The sequence below is a fragment of the Dermacentor albipictus genome, chromosome 3 (genome assembly GCF_038994185.2).
Source record: "Dermacentor albipictus isolate Rhodes 1998 colony chromosome 3, USDA_Dalb.pri_finalv2, whole genome shotgun sequence".
In the NCBI taxonomy this organism is placed as follows: Eukaryota; Metazoa; Arthropoda; class Arachnida; order Ixodida; family Ixodidae; genus Dermacentor; species Dermacentor albipictus.
The window spans coordinates 164,711,537-164,731,010 of NC_091823.1; the positions used below are offsets into that span (position 1 = coordinate 164,711,537).

At 47.3% G+C, this 19,474-nt stretch overlaps 1 protein-coding gene across 5 annotated transcripts in view; it reads right to left on the bottom strand.

Annotated features, from left to right (window-relative positions):
* Positions 1–3,347: 3,347 nt before the first annotated feature.
* LOC135905157 (heat shock protein beta-6) overlaps positions 3,348–19,474 on the bottom strand; it is an 83,506-nt gene continuing 67,379 nt past the window's right edge. For all 5 annotated transcript variants that reach the window (XM_065436170.2, XM_065436169.2, XM_065436174.2 and 2 more), the window contains one exon: positions 3,348–3,526. In XM_065436170.2, coding sequence (XP_065292242.1) covers positions 3,484–3,526 — 43 coding nt within the window. In that variant the 3' untranslated portion in view covers positions 3,348–3,483. The remainder of the gene's footprint in view (positions 3,527–19,474) is intronic.

The window sequence follows — 19,474 nt, forward strand, 5'->3', positions numbered from 1 at the left end:
GAAAACGACATAAAGAAGTAATAAGTTTTTATGTCCGTTTTCCTCCATATTATATATATATATATATATATATATATATATATATATATATATATATATATATATATATATATATATATATATATATATATATATATATATATATATATATTTATATAACCTTGCACCAGGCAATACAATTTCAGTTGGCAATAAGCGCTTGTCCTCGTTTTTCTTGCTTCCGTTCTCCCTGCTTCGCGCTGTACCACGCAGTCATACCGACGTGACAAAGGCCAGCCCTACATGGGAACACCTTGTTGAATTAAGGCTTTCTCATCAATAGCCCAGCTTGCACACAGGAAACTATCATTCAGTAATGATTTCCTCACTTTATGCGCTTCTTGAAATATTAGTTGAGCCACACGGAACGATTTCGGCGAACAGCTGTAGTGCTGTATTTTTGTGCTACCACACCGCGGGTATGCCATTACCCTTGCATTTGCGTCTACATATCCTACCTCCACACCGCCAAGACACGAGACCAGCGCTACCCGGTGATCTACGTCCAGAAGCACCTAGAAAAATTCAGCGGAGCCCTGGAATGCTTCCTAACCTAAGGGTACATTTTAACATTCATTTAAAATTACTTTAAAATATCGGTTTTTACGTGCCATTACCACGGTACGATTATGATGCAGGTCGTAGCGGGGGACTCCAGAGTTATTTTCACCACCTGGGGATCCTTTACAGTGTCCTCAAATCCGAGTACACGAGCGCCTTTGCTTTCCGCGCCCCCCGTCGAAATACGGTCGCCGAAGTCGAACCCGTAACCTCGCCCTCAGCAGCGCGACGTCAAAGCCGCTAAGTTTAATATTAGTAAAGCTCTCACTCATTCCACTTTCCTCGCGGAACTGCAACGTCTGCCACACGCTATCTGTTAGGCCGCTCATCTCTCGAGCATGCAGAATGGACGGCGTAGGGCTGCATGATTGTTTTGTACATACCTTTGCAGTGCCGCGAGTTGCCCATGTGTTTTGCGAATGGGGAGGCGTCTACTCCCCAGCGCGTCGGGCAGCAACCATTTTTGTTTTTGAGGGGTCGGACGGCCCGCGTGGTGTCGGGTGACGAGCCGAGGCGCGCGCCGGGGTGGGGGTGTGGGGGGGGGGGGGGTTCGGAGGCAGAAAACGGATTCGGAGAACATGCTCTTACGCGCGCTGTGTTGACATTCCGCCGATGGTCATAATAGGGCCACGCGGACAAACCTCGACTGGGACGGTGGTATACGCGACGTTGTGGCGCCGGCTCCTGAGTTCCCTGCTGGTTAGAGACGCAGCTGCTAGCAACGTTGACCACGTGTTGCGCGTACGGAGCGGGGGGTTCACGCCCCTACGCATTCGGGCGGCAGCCACGTGCATCTTGTTTTGAGCGCTGAGGAGAGCCCGCTTGGTGTCGTGTTACAACTTCCAGTGCGCGCCGTAGAGAGGGGCGCGGTGCTCATGCGGAGGCCGCGTTCGGAGAACGTCGTTTTAAGAACACCCAGTCCGGATGCCGCCAGCGGTCATTATTTTTCTACGAGGAAAAACCTTGAGGGGGACTGCGGTACGCGGTGTTGGGACACCAGCGCCCGAGCCCCCTGCTGGCTAGAAAGGCCGCTGAGGTGCGAGATGGATGGATGGATGGAGTAACTTTATAGAAAGGTCCTGCGAGCTACGGGGCGCAAGGTCCCATAGAGCGGGCTACTCCCACGTTGGGACCGGGAGTTGTAACTCCCTGGCCGCATCGTGGGCTCGCTGGACGGCCCAGAGCTGCTGGCCTCAATAAATCGTGGGTGCCTGGCGTGTTTGCCGAGGCCGTCACTGACCACGTGGAAATAAGAGAGGGAAACGAAGTTGTGGGAAGAAGGAACACAGGGTTGTTTTCCAATGCATTTACTTTTGAGAGTAAGCCCATCCCTTTGAATTGTGGCTTAAGAAACTGTCAACTCTCAGTGGCAACTGCTTCTGTGGGTCGGGCTAACGGTCCTACCGCCCTTTTTCTTTGTCTCTTTCGCCTACAACAATCGAGACGAGGTGCTTGTTCCTCAGTCTAGGCTGTAATCACTAAGCCTGATAGAACAGTAAGACTCCGTACGATGCAACGCTAGTCTGGGCCGTAACCACTTAGTGGTAGAACAGTGAGACCCGCTTGGTCGTATGTAGTGCCAGTTGTCCTAGGCTCTAACTTAAGAAAAAGTAGAAGAGTAAGGCGCTGTTTACTTGTGTGTTTTGTATCAGTGTTCTTTTGCTAACTCTGTATTTGACTGTGCAAATATTTTCGTTGCAATATACCTTCAAATTTTGTTACCTCCAACCTGCCTCCTGCTTCATCAACGCCGATAATCACCTTGAAGAGACTTTGGTCGACTTCAAGGAGAAAAGAACACAAAAACTTAACTCTATCTTTCCAATCTGTCCAGATTTTTACAGTGGAGCTATTACAACCTCGTTGGGTTTCTCTTGACGTTCGCAGCCTCGCCTAGAGAGCGTGAAAGATAAAAATAGCATGGCGCAGCATAGCAACGCGGCGAGGGTGGGTGGAGCCTAGCGGAGGAGAAGAAGCGGCGCAGCGGGGACAGTGGTGCGACGTCATTGTTTCCGATAAAAACTCACGCACTGTTGTGGCGGGCGCCTCAAATGGCGCGCCGTCCCAACAGAAACACCCCACAGAGGAAGACGGCACGGATTTTCTTTAAGCCTTAAATTCCCCCAGCTACGCTGGTCTCTATTGTTTGCGATAGCAGAGACACGCATAGTTTTTTTTTATGTTGCTGCTTTACGCATATAGCACTGAAGTCTCTTGGATTTGACTGAGACGACGGTTCAATGCAAGATCACTATCAATAAAATCAGTCTAAGGTAGTTCCACTGAGGGCGTAGAATACCGCCTTGACTTCTCTAAAGGCGTGTGGAAGCGGAACTGTTAAGATCCCACGTAGATTATATTATTGATCGCTAAACAAAGCAGAACGAAGAATGGGACACGGAGAAGCATTTGGAATTGAGCGCGTGCTGACATCTTGATTGTTGTCGTTGTCATTCTACTTCTTGAAAATGCACTATTGTGTATACGAAATTATCAATAGTATATGCGAGAAAGGAAAGCCTCAACAGGTGCCACCAATCCTACGCATCGACAAAGGGGCGTGTCTTCGCTCTGAAGAAAACAATAAGTTCGCTCGTCGAAACATTGACCCAGGGCTGATATTTCGTTTGCTCGCCCGATGTTGAGCACTTCGAGGTCTCTGTGTTCCTGTGAATTCCTTGAACATTTGGCTCTTCTTGTGTACTCCGTGAAAGTAACGTTTAGAGAAATGCTGCGTTGACAAAAAAGAAAGTCGCTTCGTTTTAATGAGGACTGCCCTTGCTGAAAAGAAAAAAAAATAATGCAACACCATGCGCTGAGGAAATAAAGAAAGAAATAGGAGACAGAACGTCGAGAGCCTTGAAAAGAAGTCCTGGCCGGCCATCACTCCTCGGACTCCGTGTCACTGCTCTTGCCTCCCGATGGCCTGCGAGGAGGAAGCAGAAGAAGCGCAGGCGAGTTTGCGAGTGACAGGTAAGCACGTTTGCGAAGGAAGCCGACCTGTGATGCTCCACCTAGGAACTTTTCACTTCATGTGCGTGCGTAGGCAGTGTGCGGATGAAGCGGTGTTCTAGTTGGTCGAAAGCTGTGCGACGGGCAAATTAGGAACTTTCAAGTGAATACAAGAAATTGTAAATTCTTCACAACCGCGAGAAAAATGAAGGAAAGCAATGTTAGAGCGAAGAAATTCGCCGTCACCACGTCTGACTCGCAAATTCTATGTCGCTGATGCAGTTCACTAACTCACGTTCGGTATGATCGATGCTACATGGCGAAACATCAGTGTCATTCCTAATTGAGAGCAGTGATGATTAGCTGCTATACAGTAACAGTTAAAATACGTGTTAACATTTGGCAAGCTCTCATCAATGTCGTTTTTAATTTATTATAGCAGACACAGCTTAAACGACGTTGTAGCATGCGGTCGTACAACTACGAGTTTATTCACCTATCGGAAAGGCACTGGGCTCACCGCCAGTAGCGATAGCTACACTTTTGCTTTCCCAAACTGAAACTGGAGTCAAAAGCGTCCACCTCGAATACCCTTTTTTTTGTTAGTTCGGAAGCCTTAAATACATCCTTCCTTCAACATAATGCAATGTAAACGTTGTTTCTCATCGGTGAGCATAAGGACCGACGACCGACGAACTTTTTTTACTGCCCGGTTAAGCAACTTTATATCGCCACATGAAAACCTGAAGTTGGCTTTTAAAGGGAAGCTTTAACATCAGGAGCTCCTATCTATAAGTACGTGGAATCAAGATGTCATGGTCAGCAGTCACCGCATAGAATTCTGTGAGCTTTGTTGCATTTAAAAATGTTCTTGCAACTGTTGGGAGCATATTTCTTATTAAGGACGTTATTGTTTACTCTAACTAAACAATAAAAAAAACATCGCATTATTGTAAGCTGCACTTTTTGGAGGGGACATCGAAAGCGGAGAAAATCTGTGTATTGCACGCCTCTCTGAAGTATACGACTTATTTGTGAGTACGACGTTTTCCAAACCAGTGTAGACATTTTAACGACCTCACGTAACCTGAAAAATCGTATCAAATTTATCCGCTTTAGATGCCTCAACATGTAGAGTTTCTTTGTTTTCTTAGTGCAGAGCTACGTATTTGCAAACAGTGTGCTTCACGTTTGGAGGTACCAAATTCCGAAAAATTTCCTAAAACATTTCAGGCTCTAACTCAAAATTGTGCTCGACAGAAGACACTTCTGGGCTTTCTCTACTTATTCCGTCAATGGCCTCCACTGAATATCAGCAACCACTGAATATCATGTTTCCCAGGAATGTATATCCAGAATGTTAGGCATCGTAGCTCACCCTATTCATGCAGACTTCTGTCCAGGATCTTTTAGAACATATTTACGTTAGCCAGGCTATGTTTTACTTCTCGCATGGCTGTATGTCACCCATCTGCCCTTATATCCTGTAGCGGTGATATGCTTCAACATCAAATTATGGGGTTAACTGCGTCCCCAATCATCGTTCTGCTTGCTGCGCTATACTGTTCATACGAATGACAAAAAAGACAGACACACATGCGCGCAAACTTTCATCTGTTCATTATTCGCTAGCGCACGACAAATATATGCACGAAGGGCGACTGTAAATAAAAACAAAACGGGGTGAAAGACGCAAAAGGAGCCAATCTACGCACATCTGATTTGACAATGGCAAGTATGGCTTGATTTAACATCCGTCTACGGGTTTAAAAGCTGCTTCTCCCATCGCCACAGAAGTTGTGCTAACGTGGTTTCCGGAATCATTTTTGAGCATGGAAAATGCTTCCAAAATTTCACATGCTTTTTTAGATCTGCATCTAGAGAACGCCTTGATTTCTTTGAACATAGGATTGAAGCCGCATCATGCGCAATGCGTCGCCAAATGTCCTGGTGACTGTAGCATTTTTGTGGCATGCTTGTGTTCTCTTAACCTAATATTCACACATCTGCCTGTGTGGCCTATGTACGATTTTCCGCACGTGAAAGGTATCTTGTACACAAGGTTGTCGACACAATCGAAAAACCTGTTTTCTTTTGCGTGCTTTATTTAACTTTCTTTTTCAGATTTTGTTTCGTTATTTACTTTTTTACATAAGCCTTTCATTTTAAAGGAGCTGCCACTTTGGCGCCGTGCCTTTCGCCAATCTTTTTGAGGCCATGTGAAATTTTATGCATATAAGGTATGAGAGTTACCTTCTTATCCTCGGCACCCTTTGTAGCTATTTTCTTTGTTATTTAAGCCTCTCAAAACTTTTTCGGAGATGGACGTCGTAAGTGATACAGGATATCCACTGTCCTTAAGCTTCGAGACTTGCCGCTGCATATACTATCGTTGATGCTGTGGTAACATAATTTTTTGATGGCTAGGTTAATGCTCGAGTTCACAACTGCTCTTTTTATTAACTTAGAATGCCCTGAATCGTAAGGGAACCCTCGATGTCTTCCTCGCCCGCCGCTCCGTACAGTGGACTCAACCGCGGCATCTGCTACGGCGTTGGCCACGCGAATCGCGGACGCCGTAGTAGACGCCTTTGCCGGGCGCTGTAGGACGCGTTGCCGGCACTCATGTGCCTTGAAAGCGGTCTGCTAAGTGGCTAAAGTGCACGCCCGCGTGGGCCTCATCTTCAAAACGATCTGCGACGTTTGCAGAGCCCGCGTAGTGTCGGTAGCTTCGTATGCGCTGTGCTTTCGACGTTTTGTACGCGTTGAAGCGACAGATGCACGGAGATCGATTGGCTCGCGGCTGCAGCCACGATTCCAACCCTAGCGTTTTCACAGACAGTTTCCGCTGTCATCGAGCGACGTGTGTTCATGTTTACCTGTGCGCGCGGGACACCATGCTGTTAATTTAGTTAAAACACGTTGACGGGCTATTTGGTTTGAATCCATGAAAGAATGGGTAAGCACAATTGAACAAGGACGTAGAAAGAAACAGACGCACAACGACAGCAATGTCTCCGTGTGTGTGCCGGTTTCTTTCTACGTCCTCGTTGAGTCGCGCTTACATATTCTATCATTGTTAATATAGTTAGTAAGCGAATGTTTACAAGTTTATACGGCCAATAAAAGTACTATCCTCACTTCGGAGAGCTGTCTACTAATTTGCTGTCGCAATCGGTGCTTCGCCTTTCGGGCGAAACTGCGACTTTTTTTATGCGATGCATATTACTAGAGCTCAAGCCAGCTCCTCAGGCGCGGCGGTGTCGCCTTCAATACCACGTGACACCGTGACGTCACGACAGAGGAGAAACGGGGCTCCAACTCGCGCCTCTGCTAGACACTCACGAGGTGAGATGCCTCCTGTAGACAGAGCTGCTCGTTGGAATGAGAAGCGAAGGTTGCGGCGTGCTACAGAGACTGTTTATATGTGGCTTTGCTACGGCGCAGCGACTACGTTATAGCGCATTGCGTTGTCTTCCTTCCTTGCTCGTCCGCTGGCACTAAAAACGCCTTGCAAGTTAGAGTACCAACATGCCCAATATACAGCAGGGTCATTCCACGCGAAACGTCCCAGAGCCCAAAAGTGACCATCACCAATTCTGTCGGGAAAAATTCGGCTACTTGGTGCTTTTGTGAATGAGATTTCATCAAAGTACATCTCCCGAAAAACAAAAAGTGGTCACGTAAGCGCATTTTGAAGTTTTTGCGAAGAGACAAAAGATGATTGGAGGTAAATTATTAATGAAGTGTGAAACTAGCTCCAATAACAAATCTTATTTTAGAATATTCTACTAGAGTGGTTCTTTCTTGTGAGGTAATAGGTGAAAAAATTTATGTCGCTTCTGCCTTTTATTGGCTTAGTAAAAAAGCAAAAAGCTGTGCCTGCTTTTTTTTTATAGACGTGGTTACGTTTCAGCCGCAATAATGTTTTTTTTTTCCTGTTGTGGTAGTTTATGCTAAAGGTAACCTTCCCCTATTAAATCAAGTACTTTTGCAGAAAATTGCTTGCAAGTTCGGCAAAAAAAAGTCACTTTTTCACGATGTTCAGACCTAAGTATTAAGGCTCTCCAGGTAAAAATATGCGAGATAGACAAAATACACACCAACGTTCCAGCTTTTCATCAAGAAATTTTAATTCGAAGACATTTGGTTCCCGGCGAGAAAGAAGTTCCCCGACGGTTACGTGGTACTCCCTAATTAAAAATTAGAGCGTTTTCATTTCGTGATATATTGACTGGCATGGACAATTTGTCTCGTGCGGCACAGTGCAAACGGAACGAAGTGTGGCGAACGAAGCTTTGCTAATCGGGAGATCGCGAGATGCAGCGCGTGGGTGACGCGTGGGTGACGCGTGGGCGCGATTCACAGCAGCCGCCATGCAGCGCTTTGTTTCCGTACAGACGACGCACGCTACTATGGCGCCATATCGTAGCCATTGTTGCCGCACAGCCCGTCTTGCGCGGCACTACGCTTTTTTTCTCACGCTTTCGTTCCACGAACGACGACAGTGGCCCTCAATTGCGTGGAAATCGCGCCACCAGCGTCAGCGGCGACAACAGCCAAGGGAGTGTCACATCGAGCCTTACCCGTAGCCGCTCGCTATTCCCTTCCAGGAGCAGTGATCCTCGTCACACACGCTGGTACCGCGGGCTGACCTCAGCAGCTGACGCCACGAAGGAACGTAGCCCTCCCCACCTCACGCCCCCTTCCCCCCACCTCGGACGCGCAGACGAGGTCGCCCACGTGGCTGCGGATTCTTTCGTCGCCGGCAACTCTGCGCATGCGCAGGCCGTCTCCGTTCGTCCTCCACTTTCCGCCTCATGCTTTCACCGTAGCCTCCTTCTCCACTTCCCTCCTCGCGCTCTCTTTCATCTCCCGCTGCGCTCCGCGTTCGTTTTCACCATTCGCTCGGTTACGAGGTATAACCCCGAAGCACGCCGACGGTCAACGCAGGAACGGGCGCCTAAGGGCTGCGTTCTAAAACATTTTTGAAGTCCACAACCAATGTCACCTGTATGCACTTCCGAACTTTGTCTTTAGTGCAGAACATGTATGCACCGCCGGCAATTTTTTTTTTTTTTTGGTCCGCGCACACACTGTGGCTGTTTGCCAAGCGAACGCGTGCTGTGTCACTTGACATTTTCATTGTCACTTGCCTAATTAGGTCTGAACATTGTCAAAAAGTCAATTTTTTTTTCCAAATCCGGAAGTAACTTTCTAGAAAAGTACTTGATTTCATAGTGGCACATTATATTTAGCATAAATTATAGGAAGAGGCTAAGTTGAAGAGAAATGTTGTGGCTGAAATGTGAACGATGCTTATGGAGATAATTCTGAAAACGCACAATTCTTCGCTGTTTTACGGAACCAACTAAACGCAGAAAATTCATGCATGTTCACTTATGACGTCACGTGAAAGAACCACGGCAGTAGAATATTCCAACATAAAATTTGTCATTGTACCTAGTTTCACACCTCAATCAATAAAGAAGAATTTACCTCGAAGAACTTTTGCTTTTTAGCGGAACTTTCAGAGGGCTTACATAATTTTTTCACCGACAATACGTTGGTGAAGCCTCAGTCACACAATTACTAACTAGCCCAAAATTTTCCAATAGAATCTGCAAAGGTCACTTTTGGGGTATGTGACCTTTCGCGTGGAATAACCAGGCAGTGCTGTCATACCAGTTGTCCGACTTCACCTCACCATCCATGTGCCGCGCTTCGTAGACTTTGCGCGGTTGTTCGTCTATCCTGCCCTGTTCCTCCTTATATTTACCCTTTCCATCCACGGTAGGACGGGTAACATCATGTGAGTGATGCTAAGAGAGTGAGCTTCCCTGCTCCACTAATGTATCGCAGGAGAGGACGAGATCAACACGTAAAGGTGAAAGTAATTGAAGGATATAAGCGGTAGAGAATAGTTAAGAGTGAAAGGCCAAACTATACACGTGCGCTTGCCGGCACGCGAAAGCTCGCGCTCGCGTGCCTACGCACGCCCAGGTGGTGCGAGACAGGTCGTAGCGTCGAAGCGCGGCGCCAGCACAGATTTCTGCTCCGGACAAATGTCGGCGCTCCGGCTACCTCGCTAAAATACGAAACTATGTCTATCGGAGAGGTCCGTTACTGAGGAACACTTCCTTTTTAACTTCCTGCTCGCTTGCAATACTCTTATCTTTAAAATTATCTGATGGGCTTTGCTAGGCAGCCCAAACGTTTGCAAGCGCAGCGCAACTATTTCCATGGTTTCGTTGCTGAAATCCTCGAGATCGATTAACATATGCGAGAGGCAGAAAAGACCCTTTTGGCTTCGAAAAAACACCATGGATACGACACCACAACCGAGAAACACAAGCACAGCACGAAGCCAAGAGTTTCCATCGAATTCTTGCTGATGAGAATGGAACCATCATTCTTTGAGCCGCAGGCGGAGCAACTGCGAGCGCAGAGCCTGAAGCCTGTGGGACAAGGCGCGTACCAGCTGTTTCTCCCGACGGTCGGTCCCTTTGGGAATCGCTCGGACTAGAGCTCATCTACGGCGTCCTCCGCCTGTTACGAGTGCTCGCCTCGAGGTGCTCCTTTCGGTACGTCAAGACGAAGAGCGTACCGAAAGCCTAGTGCTCGTGCGCGGACTTAGTACGCCAAATGACACACCTTCCTTAGTTCGCCACACCTTCGCCACCAGGCGTTTGGGTCACCGTGAGCATATTTTTAGACTAAACTTACCAGAGACAACTCGCGCGTCGATCGTTTGGCTACCGTGGGAGAGGTGGTCAGCTAGTACAGTCGAGCTTGCGTTATTTCGACTCCGCCGTTCATTCGATTTTTCGGTGAGTTCGATTCAGAACTGAGGTCCCGGCCGGCACCCATGCATTTCTACGGGTCTCAACTTTCGTCATTTCAATCCCAGATTGGCTTCGCCGGATAATTCATATTTCACCAATGAGCTCGCACGCCATCTGACCGCTATGGTTACCCAATTAGCAACGCCTTTAGTGGCAATGCCTGTCTCGACGAAGCTTAGGGGACAGTGAACGCGTTGAACACACGTCATCTCCCATCGATAACAGCCATTTTCGGCCTGCCCTAGGAAGATTTTCAAGCATTGGAGTAGCCAGGAGGTGGGGCAGGCGAGGTCAAACGGGGGCTAGTGGCGGAGCGAAGGGGGGGGGGGGGGCATTGTCATGGGGGCAATCCCCTCTCCCATGCAGAGAACATTACGACCCCATTAATCGCGCGCCTCTACCTCATTCCGGATCGTGTTGACCATAACCAGATAAAGATTGGACGAGTGCGTGCATAAAACATGGGGGCATTGTTGCTTCCCACCAGGCCTTTGTGTCGTCGAAGAGCTCATTTCTGATACTTGACCGCATCGTCGACCACGCTGCGTGGAAGAAAAGCATTCCGAAAGTATAGCAATTTGCTTGTCTAGGAAACGCATAATAAGCACCCCCCCGTTGTTTTTTTTTCTTTTTCTTTCCCTTCTCTCTGACGTCCGCGATGTTAATAAGCCTGAGAATAGCTTGCCGTTAGGCTAGTTTGTACACGCTGTTTAAAATGAAAACGGGGCAAAAAAACGGGGCAAGAAAGAAAGTCCTACAGAATGATGATTTGCGCACGGCAAAATATATGAAGGACGGGGTTGATAGGCTAGATTATAAGAAACCACCACAACAAACAGGTGGGAGGGCAGGTAGTTCAACGGCCTCGAAGTCTATGCAGAAACAGAAACATCGGAATGTTAGGGGTCACTGCGCCGTTCAACAACCCGGTGAATGTTGAAGAATGCGACAGTGACTAACGGGGAAAAAAATTGGCTGAAGGCTTAGCTTGGTTAAGCCTGGAAGATTGCGAAAGCAATACCCTGGGCTGCGCCTTGGTTCGGCTGATGGTGTGGACATGGTTGCCCTTTGTTAAACTTATGGCTATACATCATCCAACACAGCGCAAGGCAGCGCGCCGACCACTGCGAGAAGCCGAGCTGTAGCCACATTTATCCTCCTAGCGTGACGTCACACCAGCGAGCGCCCTCTCTCGGTAGCACAGCAGCAGCGGCGCGCAAGGCTTCGCCTCCACCATCGATGCCGCGAGCTGGGGCCCCATCTCTCGGTCTTGCGCGACGTCACACGGTTACTTGACGCGCAGCTGTGTAAGGAGGCGCCACGACCACCGATGGGCCGAAAGCGCGAGCAGTATTGCTTTCGCAATAAAAATTTTAAGGGGAGTGGGGTGATGGATACGGGGGGAGGGGGGGACGCACATAAAAGGTGTCAAGAACAAAGTTGGCATAATGTGGATAATTATGGATATAGAGAAAGTGTCTCGTCACCGCCCGATTGCTCAGCACCAGACGGCCATGGCCAGTCGCCTAGCTAAGGCTCCCCTACGCTATCATAACATTCTGCTCGCTGCGGAGAGCCCATCCTAACTAAAGGTCTTGGTCATGGTGTGAGAATAGGTTAGGTGTACGAACGAGTCTCGCCGGGGCGGAGCGCCGCCGCTCGTAGTGTGCCCGTCCTCCGGCAGGCGGCGCGCCAAACTTGGGGCCTTTAAAGTCCCTTGATGATTTGAAAGTAGCGACACTCTTTGAACTCTGCCGCCGCCGCGCGACCTCCTCGCCCCTTGTGCGTTCCCCCCGCGGTAACCAATTTTGCCCCCGTTTTTCTGCACGACGATTGGTCTCCCTGCCGTTGCCCTTGGAAACGCGCGGATCTTGAGTTTTGCTTGTGTTTTTCTTTTTCGTTCGCGCCATTTTCCTCCTCAGCACGGCTGGCTCGGCGCTTTAGCTCGACGTAGCGAACGTTGTACGCCGTGTTTCCTGCTATATGTGCTAGCGCTATGCCGGGCTGTTGCGCATATACCCAGGCAGCACACCAGCATTGGTCCAACCATGGCCCAATGCTGGCAAAAATTGGTACCAATGTTGGACCAATGTTGGCATATTGGCAAAGTGCAACCCAATCCAATATTGGCCCAGCGTTAAAGCCAAGATTGGACCAATGTTATGCCAATGCAGCAGCCATTGTGCTGCCAGCGTAGGACCAGCGTTAAAGCCAAGATTGGGCCAATGTTATGCCAATGCAGCAGCCATCGTGCTGCCAGCGTAGGACCAGCGTTAAAGCCAAGATTGGACCAATGTTATGCCAATGCAGCAGCCATCGTAGGACCAGCGTTAAAGCCAAGATTGGGCCAATGTTATGCCAATGCAGCAGCCATCGTGCTGCCAGCGTAGGACCAGTGTTGAGCCATATTGTTGCCATTATTAATGCCAGCTTTGAGCCAATGCCATTTGCATGACGAATATTCTAGATATGCTGGCTTTAGAGCACGCACATATTCTTACTGCAAACATTTTGCTAGCGGCCTTTTTTGTAGCAATTGTCCCCTTACCGTCTTCCTCAATAGTAGCTAGGAAAGCTCGACAAAAAGATGTCAAGAAGCAGAAGTCATATATGATTGCAAATAATAATAAATGAATACTGAAATTGACGTTTATGACAGTTTATTTGCGAATAAATTTTCACAAACAGGCATTTTCCGTGGACCTAGATGGGTGACGCTCGGTTATCTTCGAACAGTTTATTTACAGGCACTGCCCTCCGGATAGGAATTGGGCAAGGTGCCGAGGACGATGGGCTGGCCAGGGGTTTCAGGGCAGGGAGCTGACGTCGGTAGGCAGGTTTGTCAGTGCTTGGATGACAGCGGACTTATCAGGCCCCCGAGGACCACGATAACGCGGTGGTTTCGTTGATATTGCCACCATATCCCATAGCGACTTCACCATTATTTGGAGGAAATGTTTGCACTGTAAAATGAAAAGAAACATTGTCAGAGATGCTGGTATGACAAATGTATGTGGGAGAGTTTTCATTTGAAAAATCGCCATACTGCAACAATATTATAAGTCTGAGCAGAGAGTTCGAAGGGGTGAATCAAGAAACTTTCTTGCAAGAGATTTGTCAAGTAACACTTCTTAATATTTCGACATATATGGCATACCTTGTACAAGGTGTAACGTAATATTTAGAACAGACATAAAATGCGCAGGATCCGTCCGCTTTGTTTACAGCTCACACCTAGTCAGCGTAGCACTTTAAAATTAAAAATTGCAGCAAAACCTGCTGCAGCACAAAAAGCCTAGTTTCAGACTGTGTAGACACAATGCGGCCTTCGTGCGAAATTTTTAATGTGGAAACCGAGAAGTTCCGTCAAGAAACACTAGTAAAAGAAGCATTTATTATACGAAAAGAAATACTGTCAGCTGTAAATGATGCTTGACCTATACCAGTGAGAAGAAGCGTGGTTCCTCGGTATCACTAGCAGGATCAGGCCGCACGCGTGGCTTGATAAAATCATAGTCCTGGAATTTGGGTGAAATTCACAGAGATTTACACGTGGTTCTACTACAGGCACTATTCAAGGCTGCAAATAAAAAGAGCTCTTTAATTACAGGCACTCTACATTAGCCAGGCCTGTTTCAGTAATATATATACCGCGTGATATTGCTTGGGTGATATAGCTTGGGTGATATTGCTTCTGATAAAACTTATAACATGCGCAAAACAAATGCACTCACCATTGTATGATCCATGCTTCTTTGTATCCGAGTTCATCCCACATCGAAGACGGTGGCCACGAGTGCCGACTTTTTTTCTAATTGTTGTTTCGCCTATATTTATTCTAACACTCACAAAAATTCGTGGCCACATTGCTGCGTATTTCAAGATGTAAGCTTCTCAGTAGGAATTACGACCGCAAGCGAGCATTTTTCACGAGAGGAGTGCGCTGGCAAGAACGGACGGCAAGCACTCAGGCGGTGTTGCACCCAGTCGGCGTGCTAGCGACGCATAGAAGGAAAGAGTGAAAGGAAAGGGTGAACGAAGAATACGGCGTAAACGCCACTTTCCCCCGCTGGACCTAGCCCGAACGGGTTTTGGGGTGGCAGCGATGCAGGGCGACAAGGAGGACAATAGTGACCCCGCCGCTTTCCCCCATGCTTCCGAGAGCACCCAATTCGACACAGCAGCTTATGGCTGTCTGAACGCTTGACTGATAGCATTGACCAGGCTCACCTGGGTGCGTGGGGGAGAGGCAAGGGGGGGCTGAAGGACGGGAAAGCTAGGCCGAAAAAAAAAATCGGGATGCGCCGTGCCAACTAAAGGCAAAGACAAGAGGTTGTTGACACGCAAATGCCAAAACGTGCAATTAATATTTTTTTCTGTCAGGGGCATTCATACAAGGAGCTTACTACACATGCACGAACAAACAAATATATTAGAATAGGAGCATGATGTCGCCGCAACATGTCATGCATGCTAAACAAACAAACAATAGTTTCACTAATGCATATGCGCTCCATCTCGATGAAATATAAAACGGTTCCATCAGCTCTGAGGCACTGTAATTCTCGATTCTCCTCAGAATCCTGACCCACTAAAGCCACGGAGCGTACATGCAAAAAAATACAATGCGCAGGCAAATTCGCAATACCGTTGCTTCTTATGGAAAGCTCAAGTTCTTATTCACAATCAATAAAGCAGCGGCTAAATTTATGCGACTTCCCCTGCTTGCTACGTGGTACACTGGCTTTTCTCTTTAGGGGACACATTACGGTAAAGGAGAAGTGCAATAATGGAGGTGTACCATTCATGAAGTTGACATGGGAGAACATATTTTTGGTTCCTGTGCAGTGTGCCTGGTATCAGTGCGTTAGTTTTCAAAACACGTTGTTCAATCTCAGCAAGTAGTAGAGCACTAAAAGCCGACAAGGCGAAAATTAGCTTATTACGGGCCAATGTCCTCCAAAGAAAGCAAACTAGTAACCCATATTGGCAAATCCATACGAAAGTCGGTCCAATAATTCCCGCCTTGTTGAACGGCAGTGCCAATATTGTTTACTGACTGTGTAAAGTGGGCCAACATTGGATCTCTATCAGAATGGCACAGCCAATATTGTTTACTTACTGTGTAAAGTGGGCCAACATTGGATCTCTATCAGAATGGCACAGCCAATATTGTTTACTGACTGTGTAAAGTGGGCCAACATTGGATCTCTATCAGAATGGCACAGCCAATATTGTTTACTGACTGTGTAATGTGGGCCAACGTTGGATCTCTATCAGAATGGCACAGCCAATATTGGCGCCACGCTGTTAACCTTAGGCCAACATTGGGCCAGGAACCAGAATGGCACTGCCAATATTGGAACCACGCTGTTAATCTTAGGCCGCCATTGGGCCAAGATGTGCCAATATGTTTCCAACGTTGGCCCAACCTGACGTGCCACCTGGGTAACTGCAGCAAGAAGCCTGAAGATGGTTATGCCGTTTTTATGATACCACAAGGAAAGCGTGACGGCTTGCGCAGGAAGCAGTGGCTGCATGACAATGGCCGAAAGAACTTTGTTCCGACAAAGAACAGCGTTGTTTGCGAGCTGAGGCGTCTTTCTTATAGCTCGTAGCAAAGCATCCCGTAATGCTGCATTTTTTTTTTCATTCTTCCGCTCACCACGCCCACCACGCTCATAAACGCTCACCAGCGTTTATGTTGCGGTTGTCCTCAGTATGCTTAATATTCCCCTCACACGTCGCGAACTGTTGTTATTCACACGGAAGTGCAGCCTTATAGATTGTGCTTTGCGCCCTGAAAAAATTAGGGGCAAGTATACCCGTGTTATTGCAGGTGATGAGCGTTAGCTAGTCAACATTGAGTTTTTTTGAAGTTTTAAGGCGAAACCCTTGAGATCTCTGTTTCAAGGTCGCCTTGTAAACTGGAGGTATCACGTGACCCAAGGAAGGCCAGAGGTGACCCAAATCATGTCCGCGCCTGCATAAGAGAATGATTGTCCAAGTTAATTAATGAATCATTAGTGATTGACATAAAATGGATTAGGGAGGATTAATGATTAGCGTGTATTAAAGAAGATTATGGTGTATTAGAGTGCCTTAAGAAGGATTAAGATGCATAAATAAGGATTAAGGTGGGTGGAGGAGGATTAAGGCCGATTAATGTGGATTAAGGTGAATTATGGTTGCTAAAGGAGAATTTAAGACCTATTAAGGTGGATTAAGGACCATAGAGCTGGATTAGGTTTGATAGAGGTGGATTAGGGTGTATTAAGGTAGATTGGGACTACTAAGCAGGATTAAGGTGGATGATGGAGGATTAAGACGGATTATAATGGATCGCGGTTGATAAAGGAGGATTAAGAACGTATATGGTAGGTAAGGTGCATTAGGGGCGATGTAGATTGATTAGGTTGTATTAAGGTGGATTGGGAGTATTAAGCTGGATTAAGGTGGATGAAGGAGCATTAAGGTGGATTAGGGTGGACTAAGGTGAATAAGGGTTCATTGAGTATTAAGCCCGATTAGTCTACCATAATCCCCCTAATGCACATTAATCCACCGAATCCACATTCATCGACCTTAATCCTCCTTCATTCACTTTATTCCAGCATAATCCACGAGAGTCCGCCTTAATGAACCCTAATCCAACGTCATCGACCTTAATATGCTCTAACTCTCCTTAATGCACTTTAATCCTCCTTAACCAACGCTACTACTTCTTCATCCACTTTAATCCACCCTAATCCGCTATAATCGTCCTTAATTCACCTTAATCCACATTCATCTACTTTAGTCCACCCTTATCCTCCTTCATTCACTTTAATTCACTTTAGCCCACCATAATCCTCCTTAATGCACCTTAATCCTTCCTAATCCATCCTCACCCTTCTTCATGCACTTTAATCCACCCTAATCCACTATAATCGTCCTTAATGCACCTCAACACATCTTCATCCACCCTAACCCACCTTCATCGAACTTAATCCAACCTTGTCCTCCTTTATGCACCGTAATCCACTTTCATCAACTTTAATCCACCTTAACCCTCCTTAATACACCCGAATTCATCTTAATCCAATCCTAATCAATCATTATTTTGCTAATCATTAATAATCTCCTATGCGCGGCTGCACATGCTTTGGTTCGCTTCCCGCCTTCCTTCGGTCACGTGATATTTTCTGTAGCCCACAACGGGACCTTGATACAGAGGTCTAAGTCTTTCGCTTAATAAGCCACACACAAAGGGATGTGTCACAAGCAATACTATATCAGACGCACGAAATAAAGCATCTCATCATGCGGCAGAAAAATTGTCTGGAGTATAGAACTCGCCTCAAAAGCTCCTTTTACATCGGTATACCCCGTTCATACGGCTTTAGGAAAAAACCAACCCCGTCATAAATGTTGCCTCTAGCATTATCGATGCTGTTGTTAACATTTCTCAAAATTTTCAACCCCACTGGGGCGCGCAACTGGCCCAAAATAACACGCCTCCATAGAATCCTGCGGCCCGTCCGCGGTAGCCAAGGAGGAATAGCATGCCGTGCGCAGCCGGCGGGCGAGGAGAATCGAGGAGGAAAGCGCCGTGAGGAGGAGAGTGTCGCTACTTTGAAACATCAAGGGGCTTTAGGGGCCTTCGGCGCTGCGCCCATTAAAGGGCCCCTGAAACGGTTCGGACAAATTTTGTAGGCGCGTAGGGTACAGCTTAAGTAGAACATTCGCACCACAATTTAAGTGAAGCGTTACGTATTAATGGAGCTGCAAGCGATTAGAAGTTACCCTCCTCCCTAGCTATGCTTTTCCTCCTCAACTCGCTCGCCGAGCGAGCGGCTCTAAGCTCCGCCTTCACTGGTTCAGCGTCACGATGCGACGTCACATCGCTCACTTCCGGTTGTTTAGGAGCACGCCCCCTCTCGCGCGAGACCTCTCCGCTAGCCGCTTGGCCGTCGACCGAGAGCTATCGAAGCAGCGTGCGTTGCGAGCATTCTGTCGTAGCGCCGAACGTGTCCGGTACTCCGCTAAAAACAGGCAAGCTGGTCATTTCGGCAAATGACTGGAGGCATAAACTCAAGCAGATGAAGGAACTTTAGGGTAGACGTACGTGAGCAGCCTGATCGGTGTGCACGGTCCAGACACTTGCTGGCGCAGCGCTTAACCACTCAAACAAAGCGCTAATATTGCTCTAACCAAGTATAAAGCATTTTAAGCATTTATAAATCAACGTGTTGATGATTACACTCCTGCGAAAAATACACACCAGCAGCACAGAATACACTTCGTTGCTGCTACTGTGTATGGTTGAGCTCCGTGCCACCAGGTGGCTGCACCGTGCAGACCATTCACATTTGCCCTTCTGCTCATCTCGTGGCTCATCCCGGCACAGTCAAGCGGCCAGACCCTGTCCCCTTGCGCTTGCGTTTGCCCTAATACTGGACTCGCGGTTTGCAGGTCGATAGGTTTGCAGTCCACAAGGCAACAAAGTCGAATCATAGTGCTCGCGAAAAGACTGAGACCGACTCTGACCGCGGAGCTCTCGTCAAAATGGAGTACGTTGTAACACAAGCAGACGACACTTGCTGTGTGCCGGAAGTGCTGAAGTGTACTAAAAAACTATTCTTGTGTATTCTCTTTAAGTTATTTTCTTTTTACAAAAACAAAGTAACTAACATTCCAACTATTACGAGCATCATTTGTTCACCATAAAGTTGGAAAAATTATCGACCACGCGCCCTGGTCAGCCAATCAGATAGCTCGCCCATGTGACGTAATATGGGTTATTTGCATCATATGGGTAGGGGCGGCTTAAAATTCCGCCGAGCATTGCGCTGCAATCGGCAGCGATGTGTATTTTTAAAACCTTATAATAAATTACACGCTTTACGCAGAGCACTTAGGTGCATCAATTAATGATCAGAAGAACCTACTCTAACGACTCACTACGTTTGTAGAAAATCGCCAAAATCGTTTCAGGGTCCCTTTAACAATCGGGTAGGGCGAACGCGCGCACTGCGGGCTCCTGCAATATATTATGAGGGCCAATTTAGCCTTAGCCGTAATAAACCTAACAGCTT